The sequence below is a fragment of the Amblyomma mixtum genome, chromosome 3 (assembly GCF_055824585.1).
Source record: "Amblyomma mixtum isolate Tamu chromosome 3, ASM5582458v1, whole genome shotgun sequence".
Taxonomy (NCBI): domain Eukaryota; kingdom Metazoa; phylum Arthropoda; class Arachnida; order Ixodida; family Ixodidae; genus Amblyomma; species Amblyomma mixtum.
The window spans coordinates 76,114,694-76,135,756 of record NC_143014.1 but is presented as its reverse complement, the minus strand read 5'-3'; the positions used below and the strand labels follow the sequence as shown (position 1 = coordinate 76,135,756).

At 45.7% G+C, this 21,063-nt stretch overlaps 1 protein-coding gene across 1 annotated transcript; it reads right to left on the bottom strand.

Annotated features, from left to right (window-relative positions):
* Nucleotides 1–5,972: 5,972 nt before the first annotated feature.
* On the bottom strand, nucleotides 5,973–19,154 carry LOC149350646 (uncharacterized). The gene is made up of 5 exons (XM_089575555.1): nucleotides 19,101–19,154; nucleotides 18,482–18,759; nucleotides 14,727–14,869; nucleotides 7,012–7,089; nucleotides 5,973–6,049 (listed from the first exon to the last, which is right to left on the bottom strand). Exons 1-5 carry the CDS (start codon nucleotides 19,152–19,154, stop codon nucleotides 5,973–5,975), a joined length of 630 nt encoding a protein of 209 aa, XP_089431681.1.
* Nucleotides 19,155–21,063: the final 1,909 nt, after the last annotated feature.

Sequence of the window (21,063 nt, the reverse complement as noted above, 5' to 3'; positions counted from 1 at the left end):
AGAGACAGAAAGCGAGCGGCGTGGGTCAGGGAACAAATCACGTGTTGAAGATACCGCAGATGAAACCAAGAGGACGAAAAATGGACTTGGGCGAGACACGTGATGTGGAGAACAGACAAACGACGGTTCGTTAAGGTTACGAGGCGGATTACAAGGGAAGTGAAACGTAGGCTAGGTGGCAGAGACTCAGGTGGAGAAATATGCTAGGTTATAGGGCGGCTGGCGCAGGACAGGACCATAATTAGAGTCATTGGTATAGTATGGTACGGAATGGTATGTATGGCTTACTGTTACGAGTTGTCCGAGGGGGGAGACACCGTATGCGGAGGGCTACGGATTAACTGTCACCACCTACCGCAACGACGGTCAAGTAGTTCGAACATCCGCCTTCGTATGGAGGAGGTGCGCTAGTCCGATCTCCACTGCCCCTGGATACACTGCTCGGCTTCCCTATGACTTTGGAAAATGGGCCTTTCATCCAACCTCGAGCAGATAAAAAGCATTATAGCCGTGTTGCTCCTTCGATTCTGCCACGACGGGCTCAGCGGCGGGTAGTTGAAAACCAATGGGAGAGGCCTTTGGTTTGGTTTGGTTTGTGGGGTTTAACGTCCCAAAGCGACCAAGGCTATGAGAGACGCCGTAGTGAAGGGCTCCGGAAATTTCGACCACCTGGGGTTCTTTAACGTGCACTGACATCGCACAGTACACGGGCCTCCAGAATTTCTCCTCCAAAGAAATTCCAGTCGCCGCGGCCGGGATCGAACCCGCGTCTTTTGGGTCAGCAGCCGAGCACCATAGCCACTGAGCCACCGCGGCGGCGGGAGAGGCCTTTATACCGCAGTATATATGTAACCTGGCTGACAGTCATGATGATTCCTACAATAAACTGACGCCCAGTACAGCGAGTCGAACGCCCTGTAGATAGCAAGCTTGCTCTCTGACCTCATGAGCTCTGACCATATCAGCTCTTAACGGCAGACGCCCCAAATGCCACAGAGTTCTAGGGCCGCTCCACGGCGATCGTCTACATCAAGAAAATACGCCACGCATACAACGCTTGCCTCACTCAGTTACAGAAGCTAACGTAGGTGTAGCACTGCATATTTATTTATTTATTTATTTATTATACCCTCAGGGTACAAATGTACATTATAGAGGGGAGGGGCGGATGCAGAGGCATACACATTGTACACAAAAAAGTTATTAGTAAAACATATACACAATCTCTGTAAAGCCAGTACAAAAACGAAAGTAAGCATACAAAAAGAATGAATAAGAACAAAGGTACAAGGTACTTGCAGATAACAGAATGGTAGAGTGCCCTGTCTTCTGTTCCTTAGTCCCAGTACGGACACGTGTGATACACATACTGTATTTGAGAGCAGTGCTTGCAATGACTTGCAGATTGCACAATGATAGTGTCTCTCTATGTTCAGAAAAGTTATAGATTCGTGAAAGAAACGTAGTGCAGGAAAACAGGACAAGAACAAGAAGGGACGACTTGAACAGCTAAAAAATACGCTCACCTGTTCTCCGCTCAATAGCTTAACGAGGGCCTCGATTCTGGCAGTCTTGATGTCATATAGGTAGCATAATAGGGTTCTCGCGCAGGTGCCGTTGGTTCCGTGTGTCCGGGGAACCATATGATTGAGACTTCTCTAAGGGGATGTTTTGCGAAGAGTGTGAGTCCTGATTGATGGATTAGTCCGTTGTTAACATTTTTTTGTTGCATTAATTTGTAGCATGTCATGCAAAATACGAAGCACTTATTGCACCTATAACCATTGGTTAGTCGCGGGTCCAAACGAAAAATCGTTTAAGATTCAAGCTGCAGCCGATCAGCGAACAGAATTTGAAAATCAGCGAAACAACGGCACGCGTTTTGGAAATCTGTCTTTACATCAGCGTTTGGGTTGGTAGCTAGAGCTAGCGCAATGGCTGACTCCTCTGCGTGAGTGTGGGTTGGACGCGCGCACTGACACGCAGTTGATTAGTTTGCCCTCGGGATTCGTTGATGCCGCCCACCGTCACGCCCGAGCTCACTTACACCCGTAGCGCACTTACACCCGGAGCGGAGGCAGAGGAACATGTTACACAGCCCATAATCTCCTTTACCGAACACCTACAGGCCTACAGACAGTCTAGAAGGACATTCCCCACATCTTAGGAAACCTTAGGCAAGGCAGAAAAACGCACTCTCCGCCGACTACAGACACTCTCTTAACAACACTTAAACTACATCAATGGTAACCCTCATTCTACAAACCAGGGTGCCCTCACTGTGGAGAAATAGCTACAGCTTTTCAAATGGCGTGGACATGCCATTTCAATCCCGCTATTGACAGACTTCCTAATCCCAATCAGGAACAGTGGAAGGCCATTCTGCGCAGCGAGGACCTCGACGACCAACCAGGACTAGTTCGCAGGGCCCACGCTGCGGCGCAAGCAACTTGGCTGCCGGACTAGGCGGACCACCCAAGATTACGAGAATTCTAGCCCAACCAATAAAAATATCAATCAATAAATAAATAAATAAATAAATAAATAAATCAATCGGACAGCCGCCGCCCTTATCGTTCGATCGTGCTTCACGTGGCACTCGCGGTATTGCATAAAGTTTCACATCCGCCACGCTATGGACGAGGGTGGCGCTGCTGAACACATAAGACTGTGTACTGTGTTGCACGTTGACGAAGCTATTTCACATCAGCAGCGTTCCGATGTTGATTTTCAAACAGAATGCGGTGAATCCGTCCGGACTGAGAGTGACAGAAACGGAATGAAACTGTCACAGAACCTTGTTGTAGGAGTCGTGTATCGATCGGCATCAGCTGGCTTCCTACAAAGAATTTTGTGCAGAGCTTGATGACATGTTCAGTGTGTTGTTAAATAGAAACTGCGCTGTTATTGTTATGGGTGACTTTTACATAGATTTCACTGATGTTACCTCATCTACTTGGTTTGAATACGTCTACCAGCAAAAACGGACGCTGGACAAGAAATAGGAGGTATACGAGGAATAAGAGGTTTCGATTACTGATAGATCCCTTAAAACGTATGTCATAATGAGCCCCTAAGTTCCCTAATCTTGTCTGCTAAATACGAAACATCGTTTATTTGAAACATTATTTTCAAGGGAAGAATTGCGCATGCCCGGAAACTTCCGTAACAGCAGGGAGCGATATGTGAACGGGAACAGTTGGCGCACCTCACAAGTAAAGAAGGCTAACTACGAGGAAAAAAAGGACAACATATTTATGCATTCTATTGCGAGGGAAGCTTGAAGTAACGCGAATTGTGACCAGACTAGGGCCGAGACTTGGTAAACGATGATCAGTTTAGAAAAGTAGCGTAGGGATATGAAGATCAAAGGCGACGTCTTGTGGCGCGAAGACGCATCATCAACGCTTCCTTAGATCAATTCATGGGCGCGTTTAGTAACGACGAGTTGTTGGCTCCGAGTTATATGGGCGTTGACGTGTGTAAAACCGATCTTTGGCTAACAACAGAGGTATCAAGCTTGGCGCTCGATTTTAGCAACCACGCTCCTAGCTGTCAACACATTGACACGCGTGCGGTCATTCGCAGCTAAGCAACACTCAGGGCTGGGCACGATACTTCAAAAACTTAGCGTCTTCGATACCAATACCCGATACGCTCAAAAATTTTACTTCCAATACTAATACAAGATACAGAACTGAAATTGATTTCCGATACGGATACTCGTCGGTTCGAATCCCTTTCACAACGTAGCCTCCAACTTAACTAGCTCATGTAAGCTATGCAACGAGAAATCTTGTGGCACCACCCGGAAGGCTGTACGACAAACGGTTGCGTCACAGTTTTTGTACGAGTGTCGTCGGGAATTCAAGGAGAGGGCTGAGTCGGGCTGGTTGGTTCATGTTGAATGGTACGGCAAAACAGCGCTGACGGACGGGACGGAAGAAGGCGAGACAAACACATGCGCATGTGTTTGTCTCATCTTCTTCCGTCCCGTCCGTCAGCGCTGTTTTGCCGTACCATTCGTCGGGAAAATTGGCGCCACTTGGAGGTCAGCGAGTGACGAGTATATATAGACGAACTACATGCATGTATAGGATTGCATTAAGTGCCGCCGCGGTGGCTCAGCGGTTATGGTGCTCGGCTGCTGACCCGAAAGACGCGTGGTTCGATCCCGGCCGCGGCGGCTGGAATTTCTTTGGAGGAGAAATTCTAGAGGCCCGTGTACTGCGCGATGTCAGTGCACGTTAAAGAACCCCAGGTGGTCGAAATTTCCGGAGCCCTCCACTATGGCGTCTCTCATAGCCTTAGTCGCTTTGGGACGTTAAACCCCATAAACCGACCAAGGATTGCATTAAGTGGCGGTGCTCGGCTTGCTGTGTGCGTCATACGGCCTCTTGATGACGTCACCCATTTTTCTTGCCATCGCTGGGATTTTCTGCACCATCTGCACACACCGCCGGCTTTTCTCGTAATGGGACTATTAATGCTTTCGCATTAAAACTCGAAATGGCAGTGTGCCAAAATACTCCGCTGTGGTAGCACCGACAGTTGTTCGGGGGCTGACTTCGTAATCACGTGTGTGTTGTCAGTTCGCGGTTGCACCATAATCAAAAAGTTGGAACGACGTGCCGACGTGAAATTTTGCATTAAACTGGGCGAATCGGCCACAGAGACGGCAAACATACTTTAGCAAGCGTACGGCGATGAGACAATGAGCCCTGCACAATGTTCCAAGTGACACAGGCACTTCAGATGTGAAATAGTGTCTGTCGCAGACGACGAGTGATTGGGAGACCATACATGAACAACTCGGAAAAAAAATGGAGCGTGCATGACGATCACCGGAGGCCAATGTGCGAGATTCTAGACATTGAATCGTACGAATCAGTGCAGACAATCACAACGCCCACATTGAGCACACGGCGTGTCAATGTCTGTGCCCCGACCGCTGGCCCATAAGGAACAAAACGTGCCGCAGTGTGAAGCGTCTCGCTGAGCACGTTCGTGAGTTTCTCGTCAATCACGTGTTATCGCTCCCACACCCGCCCTACTCACCAGATTTAGCGCCGACTGGCTACTTTTTCCCGCGTATGCAGATTCAGCTCAAAGGTCGGCATTTTCACACTATTTCCCGAATCAAGCGCGAATCACAAAATATTATGGACGCGCTTGTGTAAAATGAGTTCCAGGCATGCCTTCCAGCTGCAGCAGGTGCGCTTCTAAATAGCCTTATAAATAGCCGCCTTGCTGCACAAGCGTTTGTTATGCTAACTTGCGTAATTTGCTATCGTACTTTACTATCATGCTCAATTGACTTGCAGAACGTCGGGGTGAAAAAACTTCGTTTTTCACTTTATACTAGCTAAACGCTAAACCAACGCGCCCTCACACACAAAGTGCGCACATTTAGCGCACTTTCTTCTTTGCACCTACGGCTAAATGCATTAATTTCCAGCATCGCTCCATGGGTTCATACTGCTTCAAGAACGATGGTTCTAGCACACCTTGTGTGCTGCAGCTCACAATGAGCGCGGTACAACAATACTTTTTCAACCGAGACAGTAAAAAAAAAATTGTGTGCCGTCGCGACTCGTGCAGTGAAAGAGTGTACGGTTTCTCAGAAAAAGAAGGACGCGCGTACAAAATCTATATGCCGGAAAAGCGTCTCGTTATTCAAACTAGTAACGAAAGAAAAGATGCCTTGCTGAAAACATGTCCATAAGGTGACTAAGACGAATTCGCTTTCAAAGCGATGTGATGCATTTCTGCTTAATCAGGGCGATATGGTGAGATTTTTTTTTTTGAACAGCTGTGTTGTAATTATCATGGCGAGTATTGCTGTGATTGCGCTATGCTTGCGCGGCATGCATTAAGATAAAAGTATATTGTGTGCTGCAGTAGATGAAAAGCAACCAGCCAAGAGGCATCTGGGCGCGAAAAAAGTCAGCTTTGTTGAATTTTTGCCTGCGTCAAAACCAGGGAAACTTCGGTGAGAAGGATGTGTTTTCAGGTCTTGTTCCTGGAGTTGCCCGAGACTTGTTTTGGCCTGAAAAATAAAAAAGAGACACAGTGGTAAGCTTTTCTTCTATTTTCGACACGCTAACCACATTCAGGAACGTTTTTGTTTTCTGGAACACACCGGAAGCCGCGCGTTCCCGCAAGCGCGTCCCAGCTCACGGCCCTGGTCCTCCTCTCCCCGCGACCTTGACGATGCGCCGTGCGCGGACAGATTATTCAAGAAGTTCGATGGTTCGAGCCCTATGAGAATTTAGGGGGAGAGAGACGCATCCTAGAGCCTGCTGCGCCTCCTGGTCCCTTTATCAGCGCTGCTTCCCGCTTTTACAGATTTCCTGCTTGGTTATGCGAGAGCGTGTTGCACGATGTTAGGCGGTTTTGGGTCACGCGAAGCGAAGTAGAAGGGACCAGCTTTCGGCAAGTCTTGAATAGCGAGCGTTGAGCTCTCGGTAGGGGAGAAATAAGTGTTATCGGGTTTCTTAACTGAGTGCGAAGCTTTTGCCATTTTTGAGTGAAACTACTTCTGTACCGTTTTTGAGACATTATAAAGTCCAGTTCGTCTGTTCCTCCATGTGTCATCCATTCGTCCGTCGTCATCGTCTGGCTGTCTGCTACACGTCCCTACGCCAAATCAACACGCACCACGAAGCAGAGAGATGGAGAGGAACAACCTGACTTTACTCGGTGGTAAAATAAATCGCAGGCTCCGAGAGGACTGGGAGGCTGCCCTGCTCGGCTGCTCAACTCTCCAGGACCAACGAGCCCTGGTGACAAGAGCCCGGGCCGCCGCGGAGGCCACAGGGGTCCCGGACTAGGGATCCCTCCTAGTGATTGTGAGGGCCGGGCCCTTCAGGCACGGTCCCAGCAATACCTCTCTTGTATATAGTATAAATAAATGTTTTACACCACCACCACCGGTGATTTTTAACGTTAGGAGCCTCTTACTCTGCATACTGAGGTTTCCCTTCTTTGAGAGAAGGTCGTGTGCTTTACCAGTGTCGTCATCCGCATAGTCTCTTGGGTCCATGCTCGCTTCGGCGAATGTGATGTCATAGCTTTGCTCTACAGCACCTGTGAGGAGGAGGAGGAGAAGGGGAGAAAAAATACCAAACTCGCACAACCGACGCCAAAACCAAAACTACGACCGAAGTCATATTGTTCCGTCAGATCGAGCGGGCCGTGGTTATGCGCTGGCCGCATATGGCTTGAGTTCACGTTTCCTGCTTCCAGGGCGTTCCTGCGCTCCTGTTTTTTGTAAACACGGACATAAAAACCATATGTTCTGAGCGCGGTGCTTCTACATTCTGCGAGCGCTCAGGGTGTGCTACAGGGTTACATTGTAAAGCCTAGCTTCGCGCTTTTTAAGCCGAACTAAAGATTTCCATAAATACTAATGTTGTTCACCACACAGTATGACGATACCAGTCCCGCGTACTGTATGCATGCAGTTCGCAAACTTTTTTTTTCTTTTGCCAGTACACCAGCCGCAGTCACTGTTGCCCTCTAATGACAGTTGGCTAGGACGGCACAGTACGGGATCCCAAACCGAGGGATAGAGAGCCACGACTCACAAGCGAAACACGCCTGGGTACGCAACTGGAGATTGATTCTGGGCACGTCGTTTGGCTGCCTGGAGTCTTTTGGAATCTACATTAGGCTACGCGGCGTAGCGACCATGAAGAGGGAGGGGTGGTCAAATGCTACAATGTCCTGGATCAAGAGGGGCGGGGTCAGGCGGCCAGGGAACAGGCGAACCTAATGACACACTCTCAAAGCGACTTTGGCAGTGTGGAGTGCACGTTTGGATTTACACTCCTAACGTAATTTGATTTTATTGGGGTTTAACGTCCCAAAGCGACTAAGGCTATGAGGGACGCCGTAGTGGAGAGCTCCAGATAATTTCGACCACCTCGAGTTCTTTAACGTAGTAATCATAGCCGGGACACCAGCGAGGACTTCAACAGCATCACTGTACAAGACCTAATATAGATTAGACTACAGCACATTAGACAGACAGCGAAGGGAGATGTCGCTCAGCCACTTTTTCCGACAACGCATCCAGCTTCATTTGGAAAGGTACACTCTCAAAAAAAAGTTAGTAAAAAGTTAGTAAATGGGTAGTAAAAAGGTAGTAAGTGCAGCAGTTACTAATTCTGACTTCGTTTTACTACTTTTTGCTGACTACTTACTACGGTATAGTTAGTAAAAGTAGCACTTGCTACCTTTTTACTAACTGTGGTCGCCAGTTACTACCTAGTTAGTAACCGTTCCTTTTACCCCAAAATAAAGTCAAAATATTGTCAAAGAATGTAACTGGCGCAGACTGTCGTGCCAATAAACTGGTTTTGTAATTAAACATATCTGCAGGGGCATGCGGTTAGGTAGATTAAGCTGTTTCTACAAAATCAACTTCATAATTAACGCTGGTATCTTAGCTCAACCGGTACGAGCCACTAGCCCGTAAATGAGTCTGATTTACGGAGCATATAAGACTGAGAAGAATTTCCCTACATGTGCACGCGCAGTGCGCGAGTGTGACTCTTCCTGATTTGTGCTTTTCCTGCATTCTGAATCTTTGTGTGCGCGCGGTAAGGTCGTTGATGCCATCATGTCGCATAATTTCTACATATAATGCGCGGTAAGCTTAAACCTAAGTGTGTGATTTGCTGTCAGCACGCTCTGATAGCTCTTTGTGGATTCCGGAATTAGTCAAATTGACTGTGAAGCTTTTTATTTTTAGAGTACGCACAAATTAGACAAGCCACGCCAGCACACCCTACGAAGAACCAAGCAGCATATGCGAGTTTCTTTTCATTTTCTTAGTAAATACTACTAGCTTGCTATTGCTAACTGCGGGTAGCAGCCTTTACTAACTCAATGGGTTAGTAACTGTTGCTAACCTCCCCGTTACTAACTGGCAGTTACTAACAGGGTAGTAACATATGTGACAACCAGTTACTACCCCAAAGTTAGTATGTACTACTACCTTTTTTTTCTATGAGTGTAGAAATTGGTATTCCAATCTTAGCTCGAAGAGCGGAAGCCTTAGCCACACTATCTCGCAATATCTTCTTTTTTTTTTTTTTTGGCGACTCTGTGGCCGTGGCGTTCTGCTGCTGATCCCAAGGTTGCGGTATCGAATCCGGCCGCGACGGCCGCGTTTCGATGGAGGCGAAATACAAAAACGCCCGTGTGCTGTGCGATGTCAGCGCACGTTAAACAACCCCCGAATTAATCTAGAGTCATTCACTATGGCGTTCCTGATAGCCCATGTGTCGCTCACGGACGATAAACACAATTTACACTGTATAAATAAAAGGCAAAAAAAAAACGGCCTGTTTATTTGCGAAAGCGGGCATCGTGGAAGCGACGGATGCCTTTAGGCGCTAGTTTTTCGTGCAAAATTCCGTCGCTTACCGGACGTCGTTACTTACTCCTGGCCAACAGCTGCTCAGTGGTTTCGGTTAGGTTGCTGACTTGTTCAAGAGCCGGAGCTGTTGGAACTGAAGATACACAATAGAAGCACCGGTGCCATTAGTCGCGACATGCACGAAGTCAGAGGGCCCCCAGAGCATTATTCGTCGCTCAGAATGGCATGCGTGTTGCGGATTCACCCGCAACATGTTTGCCGTCCGCCGACACGGTATGAAGGACCATTACCTATTCTATATTTGACATAAACCGTTTGCAGTATAGCTTTACTAAATTATGACCAGCCTTATGGCGGCTCGGTAAATTTCAATTGAAATGTTTCAACAGTTTTCAACAGCACTTCTTCAAAGGGCAATCTTGAACGGCTTCATATCATGCAGAAGAAAGCGATTCGATTGATTGAAAACTTATCAGCACGTGAACACACTCAAGATTTTTTCATTGAAAACAAGATTCTTACATTTACTAACATATTTCGCCAAGAACTAGCACTCAGAATATACAACGAAATCAAACGTGATCAACCAGGCTTTTTCGCAACATATGAACGCGCTGACTGTGGCTACGAGTTGAGAAATGTAATGTTTACTTCAAACCTGATCAGAACATCTTATGGGAAGCAGTCGGTTAACTTTCAAATCCCTGCACTTTTAAACATGTTTCAGGAAATTGTTCAAATAGTCTGTAACTCCAACTCACTTAATAGTTTTGAATGACAAGTTATAACTTTTTTACTAGGTAAAACATAACTACCCTGTTTTGATGTATGCTGTTTTTATTTGTTTTTATTTGTTTTTTTTTATATGGTATCGTATTGTATCTTGAGTTGTGCCTTTGCATTGCATTCTACCAGCTCAGTGATTGATGTTTCTAATGATTGCGTCTTGTAGCGCATCTTTCTGATTGTTTTGTAACTGTACAGTTTTGCTGCCTCTTTATTCTTTCTTGTTCTTGGCGCGACCGGCCACTTGTCTGTCCTGATGCAATATTCCGGAGACGAGGCCTCGTCAGGCGTGCATTAAACGCCTTTTGCCTCGTCGATCTTGGCAGTGCTTTATACCCATGTGTGCTATTCGGTCTTCTATTGTACCCAGTTCTGTCAAAATAAAATGATCAAACAAACAGTTCTCTGCTTGATAATTGTGATTTTTACACAGGGGTTAATGAGTGGGTGGGAAAATTTCAGGAAGAGTTAAATCATCGTAACGCTGCAGAATTACTTTTTCTCACATTCGTAGCCGTTCGGGGTCAGATCAGAGGTAGTATGAAAGCAGATTATGGCACTAGCATGCTTCGTACGGTATAGAAGCCATCAGCGCTCGCGCGGAACGGAAGGCACCAATCAAGGAGAGGGCGTGTTCGTTTTCAATGATAATCCGCCTTGATGCTTTTTGCCTCTGGTGTCTACAGTGCATCATTAAATATGCAAGTTATGAGAGGTCGAAAATACTTACTAGTACTTTTTAGCCTGATGGTGTCGCTTTTGTGAAGCTGTATGCGCTGATTATTCATTTACAATACTGCCGGTTTTATTGCAAGTCCATAGAAAAGGGCAATTAATACGATGCAAACCGAAAATAAATAAACAACAAATCATTCACGGGTGGCAAAAATACAAAAAGCTATTAGTAGACGAAGAAGACGGATGGGCAGAAGCAAAAAACTAAAGGGAAACAAGAATGCCACCATTGGCAATGGCAGGCTCAACTTCTGAGTACATTCAACCTCTTGTACAGTAATGGGCGAAAGTTTGCGGGAAGGGGAATCACGGGAAAAAAAACTGCGGCGCGGTCAAGCGCAGCAGAGCATTGAAATGTATAGAAGCATTAGGAGACGCGCGTTCTCTGTCTGCTAGAAGAATACAATCTGCCTGGGTAGAGAGGCTACGCCGAATTTTTTTTTTCCCCGCACATCCGCATCCCGCAATCTTTTGTCCATGATTGTACATTACAAAATGGTAGTTTTGTTATCAGGACCTATTAGGCAGGGCTATTACATTGCTGCAATGTATCCATAAAAAAATTCTATCTGTGACGCTAAGGAAGACAGCGATCCAGTGCCATTAATGTTGTGATCCAGACTATTCCATTCGCTAACGGTGAGGGGGATGAAAGAACGCATGTGCGTGTCCTTATGACAGAGGTACTCAGTTAATGTACACGTGTTTTTATGCCGCGATGGTCGTAGTTGTGAGTATGTTATGGATTGTGGCGTATTTTTTGTAGTGCAGTTTTTGGAATGAAGCCTTGAGGCAAGCTTGTTTCGCTCTCGATGACAATGAGCAAGGCCGGATGAAGCTGCAAAAATAGTCGGGGAATTGGTGCGCCTGCATTTGTTAAGAACGATTCATAATATGCTTTGTGTTCAACTTCCTCCAGCTTTGTGATTTTAGCCTTGACTACTGGAACCAAACTCTGTTCACCTATTCGAAGACAGGGCTTCCGGATGATGTTTACGCTAGAATTTTGGTACATTCTGGTGAGGGTCACGGGCGTGTCACGGGGTCACGGGCGTCTCCCGATAAAAAAAAAAAGTTTTCTTAAAGAAATAGATGTCATGTTAGCAACTTAGTCCAGCCTGAGGTTTGGAGTTAACATGTTACCTAAATATTTATGGCGAACCTTCTTTAGTGGTACACGCCGCTAAAAGTGTAGGAAACACGACGGATGTTCTGGTCTTGTTCTGGTCACAAAAACGAATTTTCGCATGTTTATTATCATTTGCCATGTGTCAGAGCGGGGGTGTAAGAAATGCAGACCATATGTTTGCAGATATGCCAGATGACAATTCGGCAAACTTGTCAAATTTATGTGTGAGATGGATTAGTCATCGCGTCAACTGGGCAGTGGTGGAGCCAAGAGGTAATCGACATTGTGATATGTTGTAATCTGAGATGCCTTCAATGATGAGAATTACACCGCGGTGGACGGGAAAACGATCAGTGCTTGATATCAAGTCAAGAATGTTTCATACGAAGCCTTTTGACGAATGTTAAAGCTATTCATCGAATTAATTGCCGCGTCTGAAATCAGTGAGGAGTGATGCATGGTAGTTCAATCGATAGTTCAAGTGATCCATGAGAATAATTAAAGGGTTACGACCATATTCATGGAGGAAATATTGAACTGCTGATATACATTAGCCAACAGAAGAGGGACCACGGCAGCCGCTAGCAGTGATAATGCTAGTGTTGTCGCGAATGAATTTGCAAAGAACAGCTCCCGCGCCTGTTACATCAGGGAGCATGCAAAAAAAAATGCAAGGGACACTTAAGCTCCTCCTTAAGGATATGAATGGATAGCGTTAATGATGTAATGTCCATGTGTGCGGATTTGGTGATTGTAAAATTTTAATTGATATGTCCCTGGGAGTCCTCACACCATTTCTTGCACAACAGCGGTTGAGCAGTGCGCCACTGCCATGCGATGGCAGGTGCTGGCACCGGTGGATCTTGTGCGACCCAAATTGTCTTCCCGAGCAACCTCTCGCGATCAACCATTAATTCAACTGCCACCTGCCAGAGCCTCCCGAAAAATGCAGAAATTAGGCTTGCGAAATCCCCCGCCGGTGACTGTGTACGTAACGGCCACCTGCCAGTACAGTGACGCATCGCTTAACCGCTGCGCCACTCCGCCGGTAGGGATATGAAGACTCGCCGCCATCTATCAGTGTGGCACATTTTGCGCAGTTGTGTAGTCGGAATTGGAATAGAATCAGATTTGAAAAAGGCTGGGGATTGAAAGAACAGAATTAGAATAGAATTAGAATTGGAATGAGAGTGTGGCACATTTTACGCAGCTGTATAGTCGGAATTGGAATAGAATCAGATTTGAAAAAGGCTGGGGACTGAAAGAACAGAATTAGAATAGCAGTAAGATTGGAATGAGAGTGTGGCCCATTTTGCGCAGTTGTGTAGTCGGAAGTGGAATAGAATTAGAATAGAATTAGAATCGGAATAGAGTGGCGAGTGAAAGAGTGCTATCGCATTTCCTCAGCACCAATCCAATTGATCGCCCCTATATTTTTTTTTCCCCATTTCCTGAGCAACCTCTCTTCCTCAACTCACCCCGTCGTTCTAATAGACTTCATCGTGTAGCCGCCCTGCACACAGTGCGGGACAACCAATGAGAAGAGCCTCCTCCCCTTCCGCTACGCGCGTTCGGTTGGGATCGAATAAACGCGCACACAGGCAGGGCTGAAATTCTACCTATCGGTAGCTCCATCTCAAGACGATATATCAACGGGGTTAGGTGTTTCCTCACTGTTTGACGTCTCGTAATTTTTCAGGGCGCTTTCCACCCTGATGACAGCACGCGCCTGATACGTGGCGAAGATAACCAGAATCATGTGCTCTACATATCACCGGTATCATTGTAATACTCAAGCGCTGCCTCAACAGTGTGCATAAAAGAGGGTAATAAAAGCTTCTATTTACCTGACCTCGCTGTTGAAAAAAACAAAAAAAGTGGAGGAGGGTGGACTAGATCAAAAAAGTAAAAATTATCGTAAAGAAGAGAAATCTTCCTGGAAGAAGCTTTACTTACGCGACGAACCTGTCAAGAAAAAAAGAATGGTTGACAGCATACCAACAAGGCCAATATATTTTGTGAAGCATTTCAGCAGGGAGGACATAAAAGAAAAACTCAATGTGGAATGAAACATGTATTATACGCGACATCTGAAGCACATTTTTTTTTTGTAATTCTCAGGTGCAAGGTGTCCCATCTGACAGGGGACAGACTTCTCTAAAAAAAACTGCAAGAGTGGTGTAATCATTTGTCCAATTTTTGAGCTCGAATCGTTCCAGTGACACTAATTCTCATTTTCTAATTATTTAAGCAATCAATTAGAATCTGAATTAGGCCCCTATAGTCATTGAAGGTAGGCGAAAACTAGAAATAAATGACGAACACTTTCGTTTTCTTAATTCAGAAGTTCAGGAATAAATAATAATATCGTGGTAGAAAGAACAATCTTACAAATTCCACCTTCAAATCGCCTAATTCTCGCGGAATTTTCCTTTTTCAAAGATTCATTGTCTTATCAAAGGCATGCTGATGTCTGCGATAATATGCTTATAAACGTGAATTCCAGAATTAATTTTTTTTGTAGGCCCTTGCGTTAGTCTCTTTCTGCGAGCAGTAAAATTAGCGCGTGTTTTTTGGCCCTTGTTCCCCATAGTTCCCCATTTTGGCCCTTGTTCCCTTGTTCCCCACGTCCAACCAAGTAAGCGAGACGCATTCCCCGTGCAACAGATGTATGTCGTTTGCGCTCACTCATCATTTTGACGATGACGAAGCTAACTGTGCATATGGCCATGAGGACCAAGGCCAAGCCACCGGCGACGCAGAAAGCCATGAGGCTGCTGCTGCTGCTGCTGCTGCTGCCGCCGCCCGAGTTTTCAGCCACCCGGTGCCTCCTATGGGCGGAGAAAGGCCGGAATGAGACGATTTTGCCGCAGACCTAAGAAGCACGCAGAGGGCGAGCGCGACTTGACGTCGGGTTTCGCTGCACACACGGAGTATGTTGGGCTACGAATACAGCTCCGCAATTTCGGGTCAGTCCAACGCAGAACGACTGTTCAGTGTGTTCCTGTCGCATCTCATGCATTACCGTTGTGAAAGGACCTCAAATACGCAGTAAACATGCAAGAAAACTCTATATGAGCCGACAGAAAAAGAAGAAACTGAAGAAACTCTCGTAGAGAGAGAAAACATGAAGCTTGATTCGTTTATGGCTGCGCTGCTTTTTGTTGCGAAAGCAACACTACGCGAGTCGCCGAGCCATTTCGCGGAGCTAGCGGAGCTGCGGCAAGGCCATACTGCGCATGCGCGAGGAGCAGTGACGTCACACGGCGCATAGCTGGCCCGCCGCCGCCGTCTCTGCGCGGGTAGCGCGGGTGACTCAGAGGTGCCGCCGCCGCGCTCGCCAGTTGCGCATGCGCAGTAGCGGCGCATAGGCCGGGGCCGCCGCCGCTGCCGCGCATTCTCCATCGCCTCTCTCTCTCTCTCCTCGTTGCTTTCGCAATCCTCCAGGTTTAACCAGAGCTAAACCACTGCCAATTTTTTGGGGATGATTTATACAGACATGGCCCAAAAGAACAGGAAGCTGGGCTGGTTGGTATTTGTGCATGATTAGCGTACGGATAGGAAACGTGAACAGCGCCGAGTGTGTGTCTTTCTTCCCGCCTTTGTTTCGTTCTAAGAGTCGTGAAGAATTTCCTCGTCGTACTCTCAGACGGGCAGCTCGCAATTTCGTGCACGCGCATGAGAGTTCCAAATCCAATGAGGATGTTCACCATACAGTGAGCATCGTGCCGAAGATGCTACAGATTGTTTTGCATTTCTCAGTCGTATGTGGAGAAAACTTCGCCACAGATCACAGGCACTGAGTTGTGGGCCTTCATGCTTGAACATTGCGTCTGAGAATGGTATCGCGTCCGCACCTATGATTCCTTGGGGCTGTTGCTTGAGCCGAATATGTATCTTGCAAAGCATCAGTAAAAAAAAAGTCCTCGTCGCAAGTTTTCATTGTGGTGCCTGCAGTTCTTTGCTTCCTTCGTGTACTCTTATTATTCGATGCAAGTCCAACTTTCTTGGACAAAAATTTTTAATATTAAGATATTGTAAGGTACTGTTATGAAAATATTAAAGGTAATTGTCTATTCTTCCGATGCGTAGCAAAATCTGTCTTTTAAAGTTTTTCCACCGCTTGCATCGGGTTGTTAAGGCTGCCATTAAAAACCAATGGGCAACGTTTTTTGACGATAGCAAGAACATTATAGCAAAATAACGCAAGCCTGCCGACGGGAGACACGTGGATATACTAATTTTCATAGTGAAATCTTACAATATATGGAAAGATTGTGTTCGTAAACTCTTTCCTGTTGAAAAATGCTTTTGTCCAAAATTGCTAGGTATGTGACTGAGCAATCTGAAAGACCTGACTCGGTTTTCGTTTGGGAGAGATTCCCTTATTGAAACCTAGCTGTTACGACGGTCGTGATAAATAATAATAATAATAATAATAATAATAATAATAATAATAATAATAATAATAATAATAATAATAATAATAATAATAATAATAATAATAATAATAATAATAATAATAATAATAATAATAATAATAATGGCTTCATTTTTCATCGCAAAGTCGTGGGAGGCAGAGAGAAAAAGAGGAATATTCTTGCTTGAGAAGCTCTCGCCTCCCCGGAACAAAAATTCATTCATGATACATGGAAAAAAATATCCAGGCCTCTCCCCCAACCAGCTTCTGGAGGTTAGCAGACTGGGATCTTTGTGGTCAGCCGTCGGTGAACTTCCTCAGAAACACTCGTAGAGTTAAACACAGAAAAAAGCGCAGTATGGCTTGCTTTGGGACGCATGTAAGTGAATGTCAACCGACTCCCGTCTCGTGTGCGTTGTGAAACGCACGATGCTTTGGACCAACTAGCCCATCACCGCGATATCTCAGCAGTTATTTAGTTATATCTGTTAATTAGAAAGCATATTTAGGCTTTGTCGGCGGGGTCGTGTGACCAAAACGTGTCTGCAAAACGTCTTGATGTTGCGACGTTCTTAGAAGAGGTAGCATCGAACGAATGGTCGTGATCGATAGAGGACGGTGTGAGGATAATGCGCAAAGAAAAAAAATTGTCGCTAAGATGATTAAGTAATTAATTACAGCCAATAATTATAGCCAAAATGTCAAAATTGAACGTCGAAATAGCGCGGATAGCAAGGAATAGCAGGGAATTGTACAAAATGAGTGAAAAAATAAAAGTTCGAAATGGATTGAAACGTGGTTGGTGAATGAAAACCAAAGTAATCGATTAAAAACACTTCATTGATTTGGAGTAATTAGTTAATTAATTAGAAGCAAAAGCAATGGAGGGTTCAATGGTTTGGACGGGTATATAGCAAGTGGACGGAAAAGCAATTAAGGTTTCGAATTTGAACAACGAAATGGGTAATCAACCATCGACTGATAAGGTTTAAATAGTTAAATAATCAATTGAACTATAATTAATCAATTGACCCATAATTAATCAATTGATCTATAATTAATCAATTGGTCGATAATCAATTATTTGACCGGTGATTAATCAATTGACTGATAAATAATCAATTGGTCGGTAATTAGTCAATTTATCTGCATTTAATCAGTAAGGAGAGGCAAAGAGAGGCGACGAGTGCCGAGGTGGCGTCAACGCTTTCGCATTCTCCCATGCGGGTCGCAGCAGTGATCTCTAATTTTTTTGTTAGAGGTGACGCAAACAGCTGCATATTTTAAGATTTTCGATCGATCTGCGTATACCATCTTCTTAAACATTTATGCATTGAGGACTTTTAACTGTATGAATCGCTCTCTGAAATAATGCAGGCTAATGGTATACAATGTCTCGAACAACGAAGGAAAAATTTACGTTTACAATTTCTTTTCCTCCTTTAGAATCGACAACTATAGCAATCAACCCATCACCCTATCTATCGTCTTTAACGTCGAGGCACACCCGCCACCACCATCCGCATTGTCTGACGCCTTATTTTGCACGAACAGATTTACTCAAATTTTCATTTTTTCCACGCACTGTAACCTATTGGAATAATTGTTTATTGCATTTCGCCGCGCTTTGATATCCTGGTACTTTATAAACTTTTTTGATATTTTTTGTTATCCCTGTACCCACTCTGCCTGGACCTGTATGAGGCGCGTAGTATGGAATAAATAAATAAATAAATAAATAAATAAATAAATAAATAAATAAATAAATAAATAAATAAATAATATAAAATGGCCTAATTGTAAAGCTCTCAGCTGTGTTAAGGTGGCAATCTTAAGAGTTCGCCGTACTGTAATCATGTGGTATGGAAATGGCGTCGGGTCATTTTTTTTCCAGAACTTATTACTGAGCTTAGAAAATTATATTGTGCTACATATATAGTTCACAACGCAAAAGTGGGCCCTGCTAGTTACCGTACCATTATTCGGGCAACAAGAACGACACACGCAATGCGACGCTGCTCACGGCTTGTCGTGCTTCGCCACCATGATGGAGTCCATGGCCCTGTAGAACTTGCGGTCCCGAGGGGCTGCCGCGGCCTCGATGCCTTCTTCCACCTCGATTCCGCCGCCAGCCTCGACGGCCAGCTCGACGCCATCGCCCGCGTCGAGGCCCTCAGCTGTCACGAAGATTTCCCCACCCTCCAATGCGGCCTCTGGGCTGCCCGCGTCTGGCGGGTATTCCTCAAAGCCTTCATGTTCGGGGGGGCTCTCCACGTCGACATACTCTTCGTTATCCGACTCCTGTCAACGAATGCAGTTGTGCCGCCAGAAACAGTCATTGGTTAGTGCTTATCTCTGGTTCCTGGACAAACGTTAGCCGGCGGAGTCAACGAGGCTACGCATAAGGACGCGCGGCCGGCCTTCGGCGTCGTGTGCGCGAACGGTTGCGTCGGCTCTCTATAAGCACTGCTGGAACACTCCGAGAATGGGGGGTGCAGGGGGAGGGGGGGGGGGGGGGGGGGCTAACCATTTACTGCCAAAGTAGTTGCTTTGCAAACGTCCTGCTGGCTGTGCAACTCCAACGCGCTAACGGGTTTAGAGTGAAGCGTGGGCCTATCCAGTAAGAATTTAGCAAATCTTACGTTTGGATCCAAGTCCGGCGATGCCATGTTGACCTCCGAACCTGGCTCCAACATGGCGGACAACAGAATCAGCCTTTTCTTTCTCTACCTTTCGTGCCAGCTTATACGCTCGTGTCTAACGTGCGAAAGGGCATAAAAAATACTTAAGAAAGAAGCTGCAAGGCATGGTACAATATATGTTCCGGAGGAGATCGCTTACAGGGAAGATTGAAGGTAATAAAAATGCATAGGGCCGATTAAAAAATATACGCAGTTCGTTATACAGGAGGAGAGCAGAAAAACAGACAAATAAAAACAAATACACGCAAAATTGCAGCACAGTACGTTGACGGAATTTACTTGCAAGGGCTTAATCACTCATTCATGTTTTTGAGAAATATTCATGAATAAGATGGGATCAGATATGCTGTCTAGCGATGATTTTTTTTTTGTTTTTTTTTTCTAATCTAAGAAGGACCCAACTCCGGTTTTTCTCTTTGAATGTGCGAGTCACAAGGAAACGTCTGTAGGTATCTGAATGGCCTGGGTATAAAAAAGTTAAAATCTCTATTGGAAGTAGAATTTTAGTTACGACTGTCCGTTGTAGAATAACAAGACAGTTACTAGTTAATACAGCCATGCTTCAGCGCTCTAATTTTTTTTACAAAACGCGGAAGCAAAAAAAAAGAATGCGTGGCTCGTTAGATAAGCCAGCGTGACTGTGTAGGTCAAGCTGTACAGACGGCTTCTGTCACAATAAAAGCCGCTCAAAACTTGCTCATAAGGGTTTTTATAATGATGACGAGGATGACGTCAACGGCGTTTCTTTCTTTTTTTTTTTCGATTGAGACTGTTGGCTTGAGCCGTGCATGTTCTAACTGCTGAGACACGTTAAAAGACGAAGATCAAAAGGTTCACGATTTCTCGAGTACAATGAACCATCTAGCCCAAATAGAAGTTCTTCTAAACTATACAGGATTTCGCGATACGCCCAGTCCCTAAATCTGGATGCCTTTCCCATTCAGCGTCCAGATTGGCTTGGGAAGTGACGCTTGGGTAGCGTTTCAGTTGGGTCGACACAACAGGCGTCTGGCTTGCCCAAGATCTGTACTAGTTGGCTGGTAGCGCGGCTCAGACTGGCTCGACTGGTGGCGGTGGAAACAAAGGGTACATTCGAAATACTTCAGGGCTGCGTACTCTTGACCACTTAACGCGGCCTCTTACCAAGCTCTTTCCGGCGAATAAAATGTTTTACAATCAAATGAGCCAAGCACATGAAAAAGAAGAGCTCTCCGAGCAGCTTTGGGGCCTCTGCACTCGCATGCCCCTTTGTAGAAGTGTAGTCAAGAGTAATCCGCCGCGGTGGCTCAGTGGCTTTGGCGTTCGGCTGCTCATCCTATAAGGTCGCGGGTTCGATCCCGGCCGCGGGGGCCGGGATGGTCTAAATTAATCTGGAGCCCTCCACTACGGCGTCTTTCATAGCCTGAATCACTTCGGGACGTCAAAAAGCCTACAATCCACAGTCTTAAGCGATTTGAATGTGATAACTTCAGGCTTAGCCCGACTCAGATTAAACTGCTCTTGGGCAGTTTATTTTCGCAAGGAGACTGAATACAATACATGAGCTTTGCAAGTTGAAGGATTCCTCTCTCCTGAGTCGTCATTTTTCTTGCAGATTAAGCGACCGTCACGCTGGAAAAAAATTGGGGCTCCTATTTGGCCGGAAAACGACAGTGATAACCTTTTAGTCGCGTTAGACTACCGCCATTCTTTTCACATGTCACCGGGTCGTCCGATGGCTCTAAAGCCGCTGGTGGTTGAAGGAAGGCTCTTTCGATGTTGTTGGGCATGCCTTTCGGAGCCGTTGCGAACCATGTTGTGATTATTACGTCATCGTTAATGGGAGCATATTTAGTTGCAGGAAAATACCTGCAGCTGCGAGCGCTACGCGCGGTAACAAAGCGGGCGAGCAATTCCAAGTAGG